At 43.2% G+C, this 19891-nt stretch overlaps 1 protein-coding gene across 6 annotated transcripts in view; it reads right to left on the bottom strand.

The window, feature by feature from the left end:
* Positions 1-19891, bottom strand: part of ACTN2 (actinin alpha 2) — a 78984-nt gene that overhangs the window by 28570 nt on the left and 30523 nt on the right. For 2 of the 6 annotated variants that reach the window (XM_081249376.1, XM_081249381.1), the window contains exons 2-7: positions 15914-16028; positions 14879-14998; positions 13915-14001; positions 8900-8987; positions 7033-7111; positions 4004-4085 (exon numbers count right to left, since the gene is read on the bottom strand). In XM_081249376.1, the coding sequence (XP_081105502.1) occupies positions 4004-4085; positions 7033-7111; positions 8900-8987; positions 13915-14001; positions 14879-14998; positions 15914-16028 (571 nt within the window). Of the gene's footprint in view, positions 1-4003; positions 4086-7032; positions 7112-8899; positions 8988-13914; positions 14002-14878; positions 14999-15913; positions 16029-19891 lie in introns of those variants that run through there. The other 4 variants (XM_081249378.1, XM_081249379.1, XM_081249377.1 and 1 more) reach the window with 4 other exon arrangements.

Below are 19891 nucleotides of genomic sequence, written 5' to 3'. Positions count from 1 at the left end.
GGATGAAGTTCGTTGAAGATGGCATGTTTCCTAATCCTTCTATACATACTTGCCATGCCATTGCTAGAAACTACCCAGAGTAACAAAGCATCTAAAGAGAAGGGTCTACACGGCTTGTACTCATTAACTATGACTCTTGCCACTATTCGTATGAGCTGCTGAGACAGCTACCAGGAAGAGAGAAAACAGAACCATGGGAACACACACCCTTCCTTCCTCACCTTGGCCTCACCCCATTTTTGGCTGAATTACTTTCTAACTTCAGACTCAGTTCAGTCACTGGACAGAATGCAGTTAAAAAGATGCCTCGTAATTCCCTAAGGTGAAACTTAGTCATTGGGTTTCCAGAGGATATTGATAGAAAGGATGCGGGGATGTGGAACAGCATGGAATCTTCTGGAAAACAAACACGAACGGCATACTACTGCATGGACAGGAAGTAAATTTCAAAGAAAACTGGACTAAAAAAGACAAACGACTGCCTCCTCAGAACCAGACGGGTCTCCTTACTCAGAGGAGTCGGTGGGGGGGGAAAGAGAAAAACAATTGAAGAAAAATCAAGACACAGAGGTAAAGGGTGAGTGGTGACTTGTGTTTTACCTCCTCACTTTCTGTGCACCAGCAAAAGCATGATAGTAACAGGAGACATAAGTCATTACGACTCTTCGGGTCTGGCGGTGTATGCTAAATCTGTGTGGAAAAAAGGTTAACTGCTCGGATGTTCCGAGAGCAGCAGGCTCCTGCTAAGGGCTGCCTCAGAGAGGCCAAGGTCATGAATCTTCCCCCAGCAGCCCCACACACTTGTGTTGCTCAAACTCTGGCTCAAATCAAAGAAGTCACATTTGCAACGTCATTACTCTGTGTGCACTTCTAAGAACCACCAAAGAGAAGGGCACGGCCAGCTCAGAAGAGCCCTAAACTAGCAAGGAAGTCACATCCATTGCCGGAGTTGGACCTCCAGAATTCTGCAGAGTGCACGCAACAGCACTTTCTCTCTCTGGACAGATGGAGGGCCCAGGGGTCAGCAAAGGTCCCTCCTGCAAGTCCACACAGAACACGGGCATCCACAAATCTACAACCAGTACTCACCGGAGGGAGGAAAATAGAGAAACAGTTTTCATAACCTTTTAAAAAGCATGCAGGGCTTCCCTGGTGGCGCAGTGGTTGAGAGTCCGCCTGCCAATGCAGGGGACACGGGTTCATGCCCCAGTCCGGGAAGATCCCACATGCCGTGGAGCGGCTGGGCCCATGAGCCATGGCCACTGAGCCTGCGCATCTGGAGCCTGTGCTCCGCAACGGGAGAGGCCACAACAGTGAGAGGCCTGCGTACCACGAAAAAAATAAAACATAAAATAAAATAAAATAAAAAGCATGCAAGGTAGTTAAGATGAGGAAGAGTTTCACCAGTTTTCACTACAGGTTTATGGGTGAGCAGCCCAATTAGCCACTTGAAAATCCCCATTTAGGGTTCAGAGACTATCACAAATTCCAGGAAGGAAGGTCAACAGCAGCAGGCAGTGGAGAGGCAAGGATTCGCCAAAGGGATTAAGTGATCTGAGGGGAGGAGACCAGTATAAGACATTACAGTAAAAGAGCAGCAGAAGTAAGAACACATTCATAGGAAGCTGTGGGGAAGGTAAGTCCGGACGCAGGTGGCAAAGATGCAAAGGGTAATTAACAAATGGGGGCTGATCTGCTGGGGAGTTGGTTATACCACAGCTCGCCCCTCACCCAAGTCAGTCAAGTTCATAACTCTTTCACCAGAAGACTCTTACAGAAATTGCTCTGCAAGGAAAATAATATCGTATGCAAGCATTTTTCTGAGCCATTAAAAAGGAAAGAAAAAAAAAAGTAATAAGAGACTAGGATGTGTCACGAGGGAGCAAGAAATGAACAGAGTGCTAACGCATCCCATCCACTCAGAGGATACGCGGAATATACGCCCAGACCAGGACTCAGAGACTAAGGGAAACCCAGGAACAAGAGGATGGTTAGCCTCCCAGAGTAATAATGACAGTAATCCTGAGCTCACCCTCAACTGTAGGAAATCAGGGAGGCATCAATGAACGGAAAGATGAATTTACTAAATGTCGCCTGTTTTCTCCTGTCTTCAGTATCTTAGCTGTTGATTCAAGTGGTAAACTCTGGGTAGTTATTTATCGTATGGAAAGGTCAAAGGACAGAGCACCCAAATGCAAACTTAGCTTAGAGAGGACAGACAAGAAGGAAAAGGTATTTTCCTATGTGGCAACTTCACTGTTTTAATGTCTTTCTCCCTCTAAAGAGTTTTTGAAAAACGTAGATTCTGAAGAGCACATTCAAATGTGTTCAACACCCAATAATACAGGTGTTTGATAAAATGGCTAAATTAACAAACGGGCAAAATTAGAATCCTAATTGACAGACTACTGTCTCAGTTGCACTGTGCCCCCAAAAATGATAGGTGGAGTCCTACCTCCTGGTACCTGTGAATGTGACCTTATTTGGAAGTAGGTCTTTGCAGACGTGATCAAGTTAAGATGAGGTTGTGCTGGGGGGAGGTGTGGCCTGAATCCATGATGACCGGTGTCCTCATAAGTAGAGGGAAAAAGACACAGAGACAGACGCAGAGGGAAGATGACCATGTAAAGGCAGAGTCAGGGGCTTCCCTGGTGGTGCAGTGGTTGAGAGTCTGCCTGCCGATGCAGGGGACGCAGGTTCGTGCCCCGGTCCGGGAAGATCCCACATGCCGCGGAGCGGCTGGGTCCGTGAGCCATGGCCGCTGAGCCTGAGCGTCTGGAGCCTGTGCTCCACAGCAGGAGAGGCCACAGCAGTGAGAGGCCCGCGTACCCGCCCCCCCCCCCAAAAAAAGACAGAGTCAGAGACTGGAGTGATGCTACCACGAGCCAAAGAACACCTGGGGCTTCTAGAAGCTGGAAGAAGCAAGGAAAGGTCCTTCTCTACAGACCTCAGAGGGAGCCTGGCCCTGCCAACACCCTGATTTCAGAGTTACAGCTTACGGAACTACAAGAGAGTAAACTTCTGTTGTTTCAAAAGCCACCTACTTTGTGGTGATTTGGTACAGCAGCCATGATGCAGTCACCAAAATTAAGGAGGAACAGAAGACTGACAACTGACTAGAATCAAGGTCTTTGCTTTTCCCCAACAATGCTAATTAGCAGAAGCAATGAGCCGATAGAGAATAATAAGAATAACAACAAGCACAGTAATATAAGTCCTTGAGGGCCGGGCCCTGCCTTATACATCACATCTCTCCTGCAGCATCTCCAGGGTCTTATACATAGTACGTGCTCAGTAAGCGTCTGCTGAGTGAGAGGTGACTCATGCATAAGTGAAATGAAGGAATGGTCTCCACGTATCTGTGCTTTAAATGCTGTGCCAGGGTGAAACTCACATGAACTCATCTCAGATAAAGGGCACAGGAGGTACTGAAACCAGTCTCCAGCATGAGGGCCGCTAAAGCTGCAAAATATTGAGAGGTTCTAGCGCTAACAAAACTAAATTTAATTTGGACAAATTAAAAATGAAACGTGAAAGTTTGAGAGGCACATGATGAATGACCGCTCCGTAGTCTAGATTGAGATTCTATGACTTCCAGTTGGAAGGAAGCATTTTTTTCCTTGTGGAGTCTTAAAGAACAAGGAGATTTATTTGTTAAATTTCTATGTGGTTTAAAAAAAATGTTGTTAAAATAAAAATAGGAAGCTTTCCATTGAAAATCACAAACCAAAGCATTCTGTTTCTTTGCCAAAGCTGAACCTTTTACCCAACCCTTTCATTGTAGTTTTGCTGGCTTGGTTTTGAGCAGGATTCTAAAAAATAATTTTGAGCAAGCTACATACGAAATTCTCTAACATTCATGAGGTCAATGACAGAAACTTCTTAGGAATCCTAAGTCCTTCAGATGTAACCTGGCTATAAAGTTTACAGGTCTTTATGTGTGGTCATAACATAGGGAGGCAATAGATTTTCTTTAAGTCAATAAACATAATTTTCATCTCACCTTCAGCATCCAACATTTTGGGAATATCCAGGTGCTTCTCTGCAATTTCCATGGCCAAGTTGATATTTCCTATTGGGTCATCCTGCATGAAAAACAGCACAACCAGCTTTTTAGCATATTTTTTTGAACAGGACTTACGACTGTTTTTTATATACCTCATTCTGGGGAGGAAACTTTCCCATCCACACATAACCATAATAGGATAAGATCTTCCTTCTTATCTTTTCCCAAGCATTTCAAACATTTAGAGAAATATCAAAAATGACATGAAAATCACCCAATCCATGCACACTCCAACTTCATAAAATGTGAGCAAAAGGTTGAAGAGAAGAGATACTGTGCAGCTAGAAGGAAAGTTGTGAGGTATTTTCTCATGGATGGAAAAACACTTGGATACCTCAGCGCTGAGCTTCAACTCTGGGTAACAAAAATCTAGATGATTCCAAAAGGAAGCATGAAGCATACATTTTCCACATCTGGAAGGTGATCATGGAGAATATTCAGTACCACACTAACTTTGTTTATTTTTGTTTTAAATATAAGAAAACACGCTGCTTTCAGCATGTTTAGGTGAAACTTTTAGGTCAGTAAGAATATTACAAGATGGCTACAAAGAGCAAAAGTTAGGTTTCTAGGATGTTAAAGACCATAAGAAATGAAAGAAACTTAACATTATAAAAGAAAATTGTGAAGAAATTTTTGTTCGTCCGATTGCGTTTGTCTTCCACGGTAAAACTGGTTAAATATATACGCAACGTAACAAAATACATTGAACCAGAGGTGTATAACTGAAATACTGAAAAATTAAAAGAGGTATTTAACATTTCCTGTTTTAATCTTCTAAAGAGATTAAGGATTGTGAATCTGAAATGGGATGGGGGTATGTAAGACAGAAAAATCAAAATGAAAAGTAGTGTTAGTACAAGGATGACTGTAATGAATTTTAACATCAAAGCCATTTAAACGTTTCAGAAACTGCAATGATTTGCAATAAGCACAATCACTTTAATACAGTGAAACATCTAAAACATAGAGGCTTCAAAAACATTCGGTGCTCAAGGAAGAAACCAAAGCAAGCTTCCTGGCCTCTCAGAGTTTACTATCATTTCAGGCAAAATGTTTCTTCAACTCTGTGTTATTTTAACAAAGCATATAATCATTTCACTAAAAGCAGCCATATAAAAAGGTGAGTCTTACCTGCATATTTTATGCAAATGTTTAGAAAACCAAATAGCTAAGTAAAAGTTTCTTTTTGTTCTTAATATATAAGAAAATTTTCAGCATTAAAAACAGAGTAATGATTCTGAGTCTTTGTGAAAGCTATCTCACTTACACTGTAACTTAGATAAAATGTAGCTATTAAGTGTTTTCTTGGCTCAGCTACTGGTATGTGACCCTGGGAAGATTAAGAATTCCTCCCTTCTTCATCTGTAAAACTGGGATAATCAGTACCTCCTTTATAGATGCATGATATTATATAGTTTACTGTGCATTATGAAGATTGAATGACTGTGCATGTATAACATACATAAAATATATGTATTAATATTAACATATATGCATATAAAACATTAATATATGTAATAGTCACATATGTAACACACTAACACATATATATAATAAACATATATACTTATTTATTAACAGTGTCTAATCTAGAGCTATAAAAGTATTCACTACTATGGTTAATTATCATTTTTCCACCTATCATAGGTGGCCAATTACCCCGTCTGTTGACCTTTTGTAATAGAAACTGACCATTATAAGCTGCTAATGAAATGAGGTCTATCTAGTATAGTCCCTTCATTTTGCAAATGAGATAAAGAGTAATTGGAAAAAATATACACCGTCTCTATGTTTGAAATGTTTCAGAATAACTCAGGGATGAGAATATATGCTTGGGGAAGTTGAGAAACTCTGGCTGCCCCGTTCCCTTAGGCAACCTTCCATTCGTGTACAGTAGCTCTCACCTTCAGGATACAAGTACATTTTCCATGTGCTATCCTGTCATCAGTGGAGAGAGGCCAGGGGAAGGGTGGTGAGCACGTGACAACTGCAAAGGTGGCAAAAGCCAGGACACTCTTCCTACTACCCCCTGTGCCACACGGGGAGGGCAGCATGCAGCAGGACCGGATTCCACACCAAACACAGCGACACGAGGTGCATGGCCAAGGAAGCACACCAGCAACCAGAGGAAATGTGCCCCCCTACTCCTGTGAGGAATGGTCATGGGGCGGGCAACACTTTCCATCTTAAGTCTTTACATGGCATTACTTCTAGGACAGATGGATTGCCCACCACAAGATTTACAAGGGGCCAGGATTTCTTTTTTCCATCACAGATCACATGTGCAAACTACTTTTAAAGAAAGAATGTGCAGACTATTTGAAACTTAAGCACAATAAAGCTTAAGCTTAAAGGGAGAATGAGAGTTTCCTAAGCTGAAAACACAAGTTCCCTAAGTTAAATTTTCTGAAAAGAGAGAGAAAAAAAAATCCCCCAAACTTCTTTTCTAAGGGTGCAACTAATACCTTGTATCAATAGCAAGATAAGCATCCCTTGTGTGAGAAACAAGTTAATCAACTCTAAGTAAATATGTCAGCAACTAAATCCTTCAGAAAAGGTAAGAGGAATTTAAGAAGAAGGTTTGGGGTATTTGACCCTTTCTCTCTGCCCCTGGCCCGCCTGCCCTGCAGCAAAACAGACACTTCACTTCTCATATTTACAACCTGAGAATGTAAAATCTCTGAGAAACATGTATAAAAGCTTTCATAGGAAATCAAGCCAAATCAACAAACATATCGTAACGTGGGCAAAAAGGTGACTTGGCGTTGGGTCTTGTCCTGCCCTAATTATAACAGGTGAGTATTTTCCCGCCACCCTTCCTGTTTTCATCCCGTGCCAGGCTAGCTGGGAGGGCATGCTGGCAGCAGCCTAGGTGTTGGTGTGAGTTCAATGCCAATGGGCTCACTTCCAGGACCACATGCTGGGGGCAGGGCAGACACAGCATGCCAGGCCCCCCAAATGACCTTGTTCAGCTTTGAGTAGTCAATGAGGTCGGGCCGGTGTCTGTGGATGAGTGCACAGAGTCCAAGGCCGTCTTTCCAGCTGCACGACGGTCACGGTCGGGAGGAACAGGAACACGGGTTAATGGACAGGCAGCAGCAAGGGGCTGACCTTGGTCAGACGTTGGCCTGAAATCTCGGACCTGGGGCCCCAGGTACCTCCCTCCCTCCCCCACCCAGTGACACCCTGGCCCCTTCCCTGGACTCTCGCCTCCCTCCCAGGGTCTGCCACCCCCCTTACCAGTCTCCTTTCCATCTACAGCTTCAGGCCCAGCCTTGCCTGGGACTCCCCCTAACCTCCCCCGACCCCCACCGTGTCCTGCCCCGGTCCCTGCTGTGCTGGGAGAACTGGCAGGGACTGGAGGGAAGATGCCCCCTACTGTCCCCCTCCTCCCTCAGTGCCCAGCAAGCCCGGCTTTCTCCTCTCTTCTCCAAGTCTGCATTCTAGACCTGACCCCCAGAGTCTGCCCAACAGACACAAGGACATCCACCCAGAAATGCCCAGGACACACTTTCCTCCAAGAGCACACTCCTTAGTATACTCAGTACTCCCCGGTTCTCCTCTATCTTTCTTCATAAGGTTCCTTTTTGTTTTAGGTTTCTTCTTTTAAAGGAAAAGATGTGTAAGCAGCTGAGGGACTTAGCAGGGAGGGTTTGGATTTCTAGTCTGTCTGCCCAGAGACACCAGCGCTCACTGTTCCCCGACACCCCCAGGCTACGAGCTCCCAGGTGATGAGCGGCGGGTTCACTGAAGACCAGGAACCTGAGCCTGGAAGGGTAGGGGAAGAAGGAAGCCCCTGGGGCCACACTGTCAAAGGGCTCGAGCCCATCTTGGGCCAGAAGAAGAAAAGCAAGAAGGTGAGTGGGAGGCCACGCTGGGCCCTGAGACATCCACCCAGCAGGTCCCACACCCTGATGGCATGATGTACGAACAGGAAGCCTCCTCCTCACCTGTGTGCACTCAGGGCGTGGCTGGCTCAGGGCCTAATAATACTTATCTACCTAGATAACCTCCCCAGTCTGTCCTGGTAGCTTGTCCATATCATTTTTTTTTTTTTTTGCCGTACGCAGGCCTCTCACTGTTGTGGCCTCTCCCGTTGCGGAGCACAGGCTCTGGACGCGCAGGCTCAGCGGCCATGGCTCACGGGCACAGCCGCTCCACAGCATGTGGGATCTTCCAGGACCGGGGCACAAACCCGCGTCCCCTGCATCGGCAGGCGGACTCTCAACCACTGCGCCACCAGGGAAGCCCCATATCCTTCATTTCTTTTCTCTGATCTATGGGGGCCAGGGACCTATTTATATTCAAGGGTAACCCACCACACAGAGGGAGAAAATAGAAACACCTGACAAAAGATCTGCGCGAGAAAAAGACTGAAGCAAGGGACAATACCATGCTCTCAGATTATATCTGGATTTCCTTCATCCAGTTCCCTACAGTTTTTCAAACATGATTTGCCTACTTCTCTCCAATCCCAGCCTACAAAGCTGACTGATGAAGCATCTTTTTGGGCATGACAGAGAGGAGGGATGGGGTGGAGCTCGTATGTGGGACACGCAGACCCTGCTACGGTGTCTCCTTGTCACTGAGAATCCATCCCTGCCACATCCCTGCATGATACTCACTTATAAACAGTGCCAGCCTCCCAAACCTTAATCCAACGTTTTCCCCTGAGAGACCCTAAGCATCAATCATTCTGGAGCCTGAGCTCTACTACATACAGAAAACGCACATCAGACAGGAGGAGACACAGGAGTAAATAAACATTGTTCTCCCTGCCAACCCAGATTCCAAAGAGAATACCAGGACCCCAGGGCCCTGGATGCACACCTGGTGTGGAAGTTCTGAATGTTCACATTTCTGTAAGGAGCAGTCTTCCTTTGACACCAAAGCAGCAGACCTTCTTTGGCAGAGGTTTCTGTAATGACAGCCAAGAAAAAGTGTCCACAGGGAAACACTCACCCTCACTGCTCACTCACCCAACTTCTAGTCGCTTGCTAAAGAGACCTCCCAAGGGGCCAACGCCAAAGGCAACCTCTCTTCTCCAGTCTCTGCAAGAAGATGGAGCTGGAACCCTGCTCCCAGGGACTGACTTCTGAGGCCACTTGAAGGGACTTGAAAAGGACAGTGCAGGAGCTACAGCAAGTTATGACATGATGGATACAAAACTGGACTTCAGGGTTACTGGTAACGTACCTTTTGGATGAAAATTTGTTTTAATGTGCATAATTTATGACCTAACTATCCCGTCATTTATCTCATTTATAATTTATATTCTTAGGTAATAAATGGAATTCACAGAGGCCACTGTGTCTGAAATGTATTCCCTTACCCACTGATTTTAAAATACCTGAAGGTTTTTACTGGCAAATTCCAAGTTTGGCCACTTGGGTTCTGACCAAGTTAAGAAAGCAACCAACCCTGTGGCAGCCATGAAGACGTGCTGCTCAGATGTCCCGCTGCAGGGAACACAGGACAGAACTGATATCCCAGCTGCCACACTCTGAATCCGCCCTGCATTCCCCAGAGGCCACACTTCTTCAGGGCTACTCCAGCCACAGACTGCGTGAGGGAGGGGCACCAGAGCTGGGCCATTCCTGCCACACATAGGACTCCTCTGAGAGCAACTGAGGCTGAAGAACTCCCCATTGGCCTGCTGACCCTGCCTGAGGACCACTTTGCAGAATGAGATTCTTCTTTCTCAAGCCCTTCCTTCCCCAGCACGGGTGTCAGCCAGGCGCTATGCCTGAAGGGGCTCTGCCATCTCCTGCTTCTCCCCACCCTTATCCTCCACAGGCATTTCCCCCAACAAATCTCTTGCATTTCTGTTATGGATGGAATGTTTGTGTCCCCTCAAATTCAAAGACTGAAGCCCTAACCCCCAATGTGATGATATTTAGAGATGGAGCCTTTGGGAGGTAATTAGGGTTAGATGAGGTTGTGAGGGTGGGGCCCTCACAATGGAATTAGTGCCCTTATAAGAAGAGACAGCAGAGTGCTTGCTCAATCTCTCTCTCTCTCTCCCTCTCCCTCTCTCTCTCTTCCCTCCACCCTCCTTCTCCCTTCCCTTTCTTTCTCTGCCACGTGAGGACACAGAGAAAAGGGAGCCATCTATAAGCCAAGAAGAGAGCCCTCACCAGAAACTAACTATGCTGGCACCCTGATCTTGGTCTTCCAGCCTCCAGAACTGTGAGAAAATTAATTTCTGTTGTTTAAGCTACCCAGTCTATGGTATTTTGTATGGCAGCCTGAACAGACTAAGACAACTTCTAACACCATCTTGGCACTTGCTTCTTAGAGGACCCAAAGTTTTATACATCCAAACACTCCTCAAAGCCACTTAAATAACTGGGATTATGCTTGTATTTACATCTTAACAATTTAGAAAGCTCCTATGAACATGTGGACTCCTAACCAACATTGGGACCTGGCCTTCCATTTCAGTAAGAGCTTAAGTTGATTTTTTCATATCAAAGTAAGTATTCTGTAATTATTTATCTAAATTGTCCATTTCTAGTTCAGATTTTTCTTTGACCCATAACCCATATGAAACACCCCCCCACCCCTCACAAACTTCCACATGCTCTAAGAGTAATTTGAATGATTCCTGATCATGTCTCTTATCTACCAAATTCCTGTTAAGGAAAACAACTGAAAGTTCTAAGACTTTATTAAAATATTAACTGGTATAGATATCGAAATATGGAACTCCATACCCAGTTGTTCTGCTATACACACAACTGCCTGCCTTTGGGGTCCTGGCAAACGAAATGAGTAAGAAAAAGTATAACAGGAGGAAATAATCCAAACTTTTTTATAAAGTTTAAATGACACTTAGATTAGAAAAGTAAACAGAGGTAAAGTAGATCAATACAAGCTTACAACTGCCACTTAAGCTTAGATTTATCAGTCATTGAGTTTCACTTAATTTCTGTCTGAATACATCTGAACACTCTTAGGTTATGAATGGTGAACAAAGTTTTTTCCTTATTGAATTGGCTACTCTAACAAAGCTGACTCTCTCCCACCCCAAGTCCATTCTGAGGCATTCAGCAAAAGGTTACAAGCCTGTGCCAAATAATACATGAGTGTGGTACCTCTGCCCCACCCCCGCAGGTGTAGGTTAAACCTGAGAAGTCCACATACAGAACCCTGATGGTGGGTATAAAAAGCATGTGATAAATAGGTAGTGTCATTGGTTATTCCATCATGAAAAACCATAGGATGCACCAAGGAGCCCCATCTACTTGGGCATCTCCGCACTGCCCTCACCAACAGGTATGTCAATCTCTCATTTTCCTTCTTCGAAGAGGTCCATCATTCTGTTGATGGAGACTGGCTCCTCAAAGAATTCAGTTTAATAACAATGTCATTTTCCTACATAATATACATCATAAAAATAAATGAGACGGGCCTCCCTGGTGGCGCAGTGGTTGAGAGTCCGCCTGCCGATGCAGGGGATGCGGGTTCGTGCCCCGGTCTGGGAGGATCCCATATGCCGCGGAGCGGCTGGGCCCGTGAGCCATGGCCGCTGGGCCTGCGCGTCCGGAGCCTGTGCTCCGCAACGGGAGAGGCCACAACAGTGAGAGGCCCGCATACCGCAAAAAGAAAAAAATAAATAAATAAATAAATAAATAAATAAATAAATGAGACAATTTTTCTGTAGATTTACAGAAATTAAGTGAGGTTGTTAAGAAATGACTCCATGGAAGTAAAACAAGTAAAAATATAAGTTAGCAAACTAACTTCATCTGCTGTGTGGGACACTGGAAGACTTCTGCTTGAAGAGATTTAAGCACCTTGTCAGTGATATCACACTTTTGAATGTTTATTTCTTAGTCTTTTTTTTTTTCCTTTTGTGGTATGCGGGCCTCTCCCGCTGCGGAGCACAGGCTCTGGAAGCACAGGTTCAGTGGCCATGGCTCACAGGCCTAGCCGCTCCGCGGCATGTGGGATCCTCCCGGACCGGGGCACGAACCCGTGTCCCCTGCATCGGCAGGCGGACTCTCAACCACTCTGCCACCAGGGAAGCCCTATTTCTTAGTCTTTTTAAAAGCAGATTAGTATATCTTTCTATCATGATGTTTTACGAAATACTATGCTTTGACTATCTTATCTTGGGCACATAAATAATAAATTGGGGAACCTCTAATGGATCACACCATTCATAGTTACATTTGAAATAGAATTAAGTTTTCAATTAGTATTATCACTCATTTGAAATCTGTAACCAATCAGAAGAAAACCTGAGGTCAAGCTCACCTCTGTAATATTTGTGGGAAAAGGATTTGCTAGTATAGCAAATGCAGTGGTGTGAACAAGATTTTTAAAAATAATATTGGTTCTATCAAGTGGGCTCAGCTGCTTAAATATTTAAATGCCGAAGTATATAATAAAATTGATTAAATGATTACAAACTATTCTTTTTTAATAAAGCAGGAATTTTTTTTTTTTTTTCTTTTTGCGGTACGCGGGCCTCTCACTCTTGTGGCCTCTCCCGTTGCGGAGCACAGGCTCCGGATGCGCAGGCCCAGCGGCCATGGCTCACGGGCCCAGCCGCTCCGCGGCATATGGGATCCTCCCAGACCGGGGCACAAACCCGTATCCCCTGCATCGGCAGGCGGACTCTCAACCACTGCGCCACCAGGGAGGCCCAAAGCAGGAATTTTTAAAAAGCAGATTATTATTTTCACTAGCATGAAAGAAATGTACTTTAATAAGAGTACATTGTATGAAAGTTTTCAAATTCAGACTCTTCATAAATTCGAGTTGGCTGTTATTCCTGAGCCTGAATTCTTGAGGTTTTAACATCATTATATCTTAGTTTGATTTTTAGAGGGCATAAGTAAACTCCTGAATTTGAGGAGAATTATGAACCACGCTCCCAGCCCTGACCATTTGGGTGCGTGGTTGCCTTCTAGGTGACAAAGTTAGAGGAGACTGCCTGGTTGGACAAGTCAGACCACCCTTAAGTACGTTCTTTTTTTTTTTTTTTCATATTTATTTATTTATTTGGCTGTGCTGGGTCTTAGTTGTGGCATGCGAACTCTTAGTTGCAGCATGCATGTAGGATCTAGTTCCCTGACCAGGGAACGAACCCAGGCCCCCTGCATTGGGAGCGCAGAGTCTTAACCACTGTGCCACCAGGGAAGTCCTAAGTATGTTCTGCAGCTATACCTTTTGTGATTTGAGTGCTAAATAGGCCAAGTTCTAATTTTAAGAATGTCAATTTGACACTTTTGACAGTGCTGAATTCATCAAAATGTTTTGGAGTTCAGTGGGCGTAAAAGACTAAAGATCTGCATCTTCAGTGGCAGTGCCGAGGATTAGGGTTATGTTACAATGATGGAACAGTTATTGGGCCAAAAGACACAATTACAATAGAGATTTTGTTTAAAAAAGGGGGGGGGGGCAGAGAGGGAGGGGAGAGAGAGAAAAAAAGAAAGAACAAATGAACAAACAGATTTCAATCGATTATCTTTCAGCACTTGAAGGAAAGCGTTTCAAGATATAATAGTCTAAAGAACTGTTATAGTCATGAACCTACTAGTATAATAAGCAATAAAGAAGCTCAAAAAATGCTCATTTTAAAAAGCGACTTCTGTTCTGAACATGTACTCATCTTTTCCAAAATGATTCCACCCCCATGAATGAAGCAGCATTGCTGGGGTCTTTTTTTCATACAAATAGATTATTTGTGAAAACCCAAGTCGCGTATCTTTCATTCAATCCTGTCAGTGACTGTTCAATTTTACAAAAGCTTATCCAAATTCAACTTCATCAGCTCAATTTACAAATTACGCTAAGTATCTTAATACGATCAGGTTTTTAACCCTGTCCTTTACCTTCAACGGAAATATCCTGAATAGCAAAGCGCAGGATGATGGTCCAGATCATACCCAGCGTCATCTTCACGTTGCCATCAACAATTTCTTTAGGTAAGAAAAAACAGCAACAAATGAGGGTAAAGATAACATAATCAGCACATAAAGTTTTCCTGTAAGTTATGAGTCTCCTGTAAAGTTTTGACTTCAGAGCTACTGGAAGATATACACATGGAAAGACCAGTTTCTGTTTTTGTAAGTGTCGCAGCGTGTCTAGTTATAAATGTGGTATTCATAATCAAATGTCTACAGTTTAAATGAGTTGTGAATTAATAATGAACACAAAGCTTGAATATGCAAAGTCACTGAAAACAACCCAGGGGTTTCCAAGGGTTAAAGACTAGATGAGCCAAGGTTCTAAATAATCAAACAGAGAACACTGGGTCATCTTTACCCAGATCCCTCTTCCCGAGCTCCCCAGTTGGCAGGTTCTCGGGCTCAGTTGTATAGAATGAGAGGCAGGGCAGTCTCAGCTCCTGCCAGACTCACCAGGACTCCCAATCTCCCACAGAGAATGGAGATCCTTCCTACTAGTTCTTATTAAGAGTCACTGGGATGTACAAGTTCTTTCTCATTTGGATTATCAGTTTGAAAAAGACAGCATCATATTTGACTCCTTTTTTTTTTATTTTTGGCCACACCATGCAGCATGTGTGATCTTAGTTCCCCAACCAGGGATTGAACCTGCGGCCCCTGCAGTGGAAGCTCAGAGTCTTAACCGCTGGACCACCAGGGAACTCCCTTGACTCTATTCTGTACAAATGATCCTAGAGCCTTGTCTCCCATTCATGGTGCCTGCGGGGAGCCTGGCAAGAGAGGCTGACACAGCAGATGGGGGGAAGGAAGCAGGCATCCAGCTGCAGGCCCACTGCCCCATGGGGAGGTCTGTGCGCGGTCAGGGTCATTCCCATCACACCCCATTTACCTTCCGCCCCGATGGACACCAGCTTCACGCCTTTGCTGGCTATGTAATCCAAGGCTTTGTTGACGTTAGCGATTTTGTGGAATCGCATTTTTCCTCGGTCAGGTTTGGGCAGCCTTTCCCCTGTTGGATGAAGAAAGAGTCGTGTAGACACAGAGAAAGGAGACCCTTGATGCAGAATCAAGATGCCAAAATTCAGAGTCCGTGCCCTCCTTAAATGGGAATCATTATTTGACTGTTCCTTATGTGTTCCCGGTTTCTGTAAATCACAGTACTTTCAAGGTCAAATGGACCAGAGGGGAGCTGTGCTATTAAGGCCATATGCTTTTCAGATTTGCTGGGAGAGTCCGGTTTGGTCTTTGAGCCAAAGTACGAATGAGTAAGAAAGAAGCTGGTTGGTGCCCCTGCCGCATTCAGAGGTGCTGACCAGCTGTGGGAGAAAGTCAGGGAGCTTTGTTCAAATCACAGGGCTCATCTCAGATGTGGAGTTACGAAGACACCTGGATCAGGGCCACCCTGCCTTCATCCTTCCCACTCACACCTCTTTAATTAAGCCTGATCCACTCTCCAGTCCAAAGTCTAAACCAGCCAGCTGAAATTCAGGGCAAAGGATAACCCCTCAGGGACTTTAACTCCTGTTTTCAGAGTTAAGCCAACATGTACACTGGTCTTTGGCGTGAAAGACAATTTCTGTACTACATACTAGCTGGACTTAGTGGAGAGGGCAGCCTGGTGGGCAGTCATATAAATGTCATTTTCTCTTCTCTTATTCTGTTTCGAAGTCGGTGGTAGAAACATGATTTTAATAAGTCAATTTTCAACAGAATTCACTCCTTTTTTAGAACAGAAAAATAACTCCAGGCAGACTGCTCTTTGGAAAGGTTTGCTTTGCCAATAATACCATCTCCCCCAGCCAGGTTCAAAGGGAGCTTTTTTTTTTTTTAAAAAAAAAAACAAAACAGATGCGTATCTACTGCTTGGACATAGAAGTACGTGTAAGATTGGGTATAACACGTATGAAAAATGTTTAAGACTCACCTGAGATGACTTCCAAAAGCAGCATGAGCTTAAGGCCATTCCGGAAGTCTTCCTCGATGTTCTCGATCTGAGTGCCAGCTTTCCTGAGGTGGGAGTTACACCAGGCAGTGAAGGTCTGCAACGAGAAGCAAACAGTGCTGAGCACAGCCCCGTCAGCACTCAGAGCCCCTCCACATGGACCAGGCCTGACATCTTACACATCCTGGGGAGAACAGGAGGCTGGGGCATCTTGGACCTTTGAGAGAAAGCAGACCGAATTGGATGGAAAGCATGATTTGAGGCCTGAAGGTAAGATTTTAATAAACTTTCCTCTTTAGAGACAAAAAAAAAAATCATTTATGGGGTCTAACCACCTGAAGAATTTTTGCCTTCAGTTTAGAAAGGTAACACATTTGGGATTAACATATACACACTACTATATATAAAATAGATAACCAACAAGGACCTACTGTATAGCACAGGGAACTACACTCAATATTTTATAATAACCTATAAGGGAAAAGAATCTAAAAAAGAATATATATATATTATATATATGTATATAATATATATATATAACTGAATCACTGTGCTGTATACCTGAAACTAACACAACATTGTAAATCAACTATACTTCAATTAAAAAAGAATAAAAAAAGTTTAAAAAGATACTATGTTTACACCTATGCCTTTGCCTTCTGAAAACCTCTTATTCTGTAGGAAATTAGGATATGCTTATTCCCTGCATACAACAGAAATCAGCGTGCTTGCAGAATGGATGAATAAATTATGCTTAAAGAATGTTCAAAATGTCGTACTTTAGAGCAGAGGGTGGGCGGCATTGTGCAGTAGAAAGGGGAAGAGAAGAAGGACCCATAACCACTAATTGTCTACAACTAGTTTATCCTGGATGAACAACAGTTTTAAGCTAGTAACTGAACCAATTAAACAAATTTGCATTATAGTCAATCATTAATAACAATAGTAGTAGTAGTAGCAATAATAATGAACTCCTACTGACATATTCCAGGTCCTGGGCTAGACCTCGGATTTCAAAGACAATTAGATACAGCCCTGCCCTGGAAGGGTTCAGAGGCCAGTCATGTTAACAGATGACTAGGGCAATATTAAGCAGAAGGATGAACTATATACTAAGTGGCATCCAAAGTCATTGTTTATTTTTCAAACTTCTTTTAACTTGGTTTCCACTTATGCACTATTTCCTGCCAAAACCAGATTAGAAATGCTTCTGGCAGCTGCTGGCTAAGAATGCAAACTGTGCCCTTGTCACACAACAGCTGCTGGGCTCCGGAACAAAGTGCCGGCACATTACGCTGCAGAGAGACAGACAAACGGGGTTTGTGTTATAGATAAAAAATGAACCTCTCAAAAATAGAGTTTCTCCAAGTAAGACTACAAAAAGAGACAGTTTTCCATAAAAATGATTTTTCTGGGTAATAAAAAGGATTTTCAAATCTGACTGATGGGCACTTATTTCAAGAAATATGTGATGGTATTTGCAGCAACATGGATGGACCTAGAGATGATCATACTAAGTGAAGTAAGTCAGAAAGAGAAAGGCAAATACCATATGATATCACTTATATGTGGAATCTAAAATAGGACACAAATGAACTGATCTACAAAACAGAAAGAGACTCACAGATACAGATAACAGACTTCTGGTTGTCAAGGGGGAAGGGAGCTGGGGATGGATTGGGAGTTTGGGGTTAGCAGATGCAAACTATTATATAGAGAATGGATAAAGAACAAGGTCCTACTCTGGATGAAGTGAGAGAGTAGCATGGACATATATACACTACCAAACGTAAAAGAGATAGCTAGTGGGAAGCAGCCGCATAGCACAGGGAGATCAGCTCGGTGCTTTGTGACCATCTAGAAGGGTGAGACAGGGAGGGTGGGAGGGAGACGCAAAAGGGAGGGGATATGGGGATATATGTATACGTATAGCAGATTCACTTTGTTATAAAGCAGAAACTAATACACCATTGTAAAGCAATTATACTCCAATAAAGATGTTAAAAAAAAGATCCTACTGTATGGCACAGGGAACTATATTCAATATTCTGTGATATACCATAATGGAAAAGAACATGAAAAAGAATGAATACAGATGTATAACTGAATCACTTTCCTGTACAGCAGAAATAAACACAACACTGTAAATCAACTGTACTTCAATAAAATAAATTTAAGAAAAAGAAATATGTGATGGAATTAAATTCTAGGACAAAAATAAAATGTAGGTATTTTCTTGGATTTCCAATAATAAATGTTATTGTGAGAGCTGAAACTAATAGTTATTTCTCCTAAAACACATCTAAACTTTAGTCAGGTCTAAACAGAAGAGATACTCTAAGTCATATACTCTAGGTCTGCACCCAATCAATATGGTAGCCAGTAACCATAATTGGCTATTTAAATGTAATTAATTAAAATGAAAGGAAATTAAAATTTTAGTTTCCCAGCTGTACAAGCCATCTTTCAGAGTGTTCGAAAGCCACATGTGTACAAGCACATCTGTACTGGATGGTGCAGATGTGTATGGAACACTTCCAGCATCACAGAGAGTCCTATTGGACAGTGCTACTATACATAATCAAATTTTGTTTTTTGAAGCTAAGATTATTAACAAGAGTCTATTATTACCTGGGTTCAAAATTCAAGTGGTACAAAAAGGCATACAGTGGAAAGCCTCCCTCTCACTCCTGTTCCCAGCCACTGAGTTCCTTTCCCCAGAGGGAACAACAAAGAGATTCAGTGTCTTGTGTTTCTCTTCAACAATATTCTATACATACGTAAACACAAAGGCACACACATCTTTTTTCTATCCCTTTAACACAAATCATAATATACACATTGTTCTGCACCTGGCTTTTTTATATTTTTTAAGAAAACTATAACCTAGGGTCATTCAATATCAGCAAAGAGCATTCCTTTTTATGGCTGCATAGTATTCCACTGTCGTGACTATACCATACTTTATTTTCTAACCAGCTCCTTGGATGGACATTTAGGTTGCTTCCAGATAAGTAAGTTCATACAGTGAAAAACTTCCCAGGCCCCATTTTCAGCAAGCAAAACTACTTTAAAGGTTTTCTGTTTGTTTTTCTTTTTTTCACAATACCAAGACTAACCATATACCTAACCTTTTGGGGAAGGCACAAGAGAACAGTGGGTTATGGAACTGACAGAGAAAAAATTATAATGATATAAAATATTTATTTAGTTTTCTTTATCTATACTCTAATTAAAAATGGGCAAATATTGCTGGTATAAATTACCTTAACTTATTACCATGTTATTTAAGTCCCTTCATAATATAAGTATCAGAAGCACTTCTGGATAGAACCCCAAAGCTTTTCATGAAATCAATGCAGGTTTCCTGACCCCCACTATGGAACACTGTGAACATCTGCTGGATACCACCTTTTTTTTTTTTTTTTTTTTCTTGCGGTACATGGGCCTCTCACTGTTGTGGCCTCTCCCGCTGCGGAGCACAGGCTCCAGACGCGCAGGCTCAGCGGCCATGGCTCACGGGCCCAGCCGCTCCGCGGCATGTGGGATCCTCCGGGACCAGGGCACGAACCCGTGTCCCCTGCATCGGCAGGCAGACTCTCAACCACAGTGCCATCAGGGAAGCCCCTGGATACCGCCTTTTTCTAGGCATGCATGCGATGAAGGTAACTTACCACAGGTAATTTTTCAGTTGTGCAAATCCAGAGAATGAACTGAATCTACCAGGTCAATTTTGTCAGTTAAGCCTAATGAAGTTTCGCTTTCTTTAATGAGTATTCCAAAGAGCCAATAAAGGTGATGACTAACCAACTCAAATGTGAAAAAGGACCCCAAGGCTCTGTGATAATAGCTTGCCAAGAGGCCAGTGCACTCTGAAAAGGAATTTTAAGCTTTATTAGACTGTTTAATTTTCATTCTATTTACAGTTTCCATTACCATGGCCTACAGAGACTGTTCCTA

Source organism: Mesoplodon bidens (assembly GCF_964165515.1).
Source record: "Mesoplodon bidens genome assembly, chromosome: 1".
In the NCBI taxonomy this organism is placed as follows: Eukaryota; Metazoa; Chordata; class Mammalia; order Artiodactyla; family Ziphiidae; genus Mesoplodon; species Mesoplodon bidens.
Note: the sequence above shows the minus strand (reverse complement) of the source record. Positions and strands in the feature narration are given on the sequence as shown.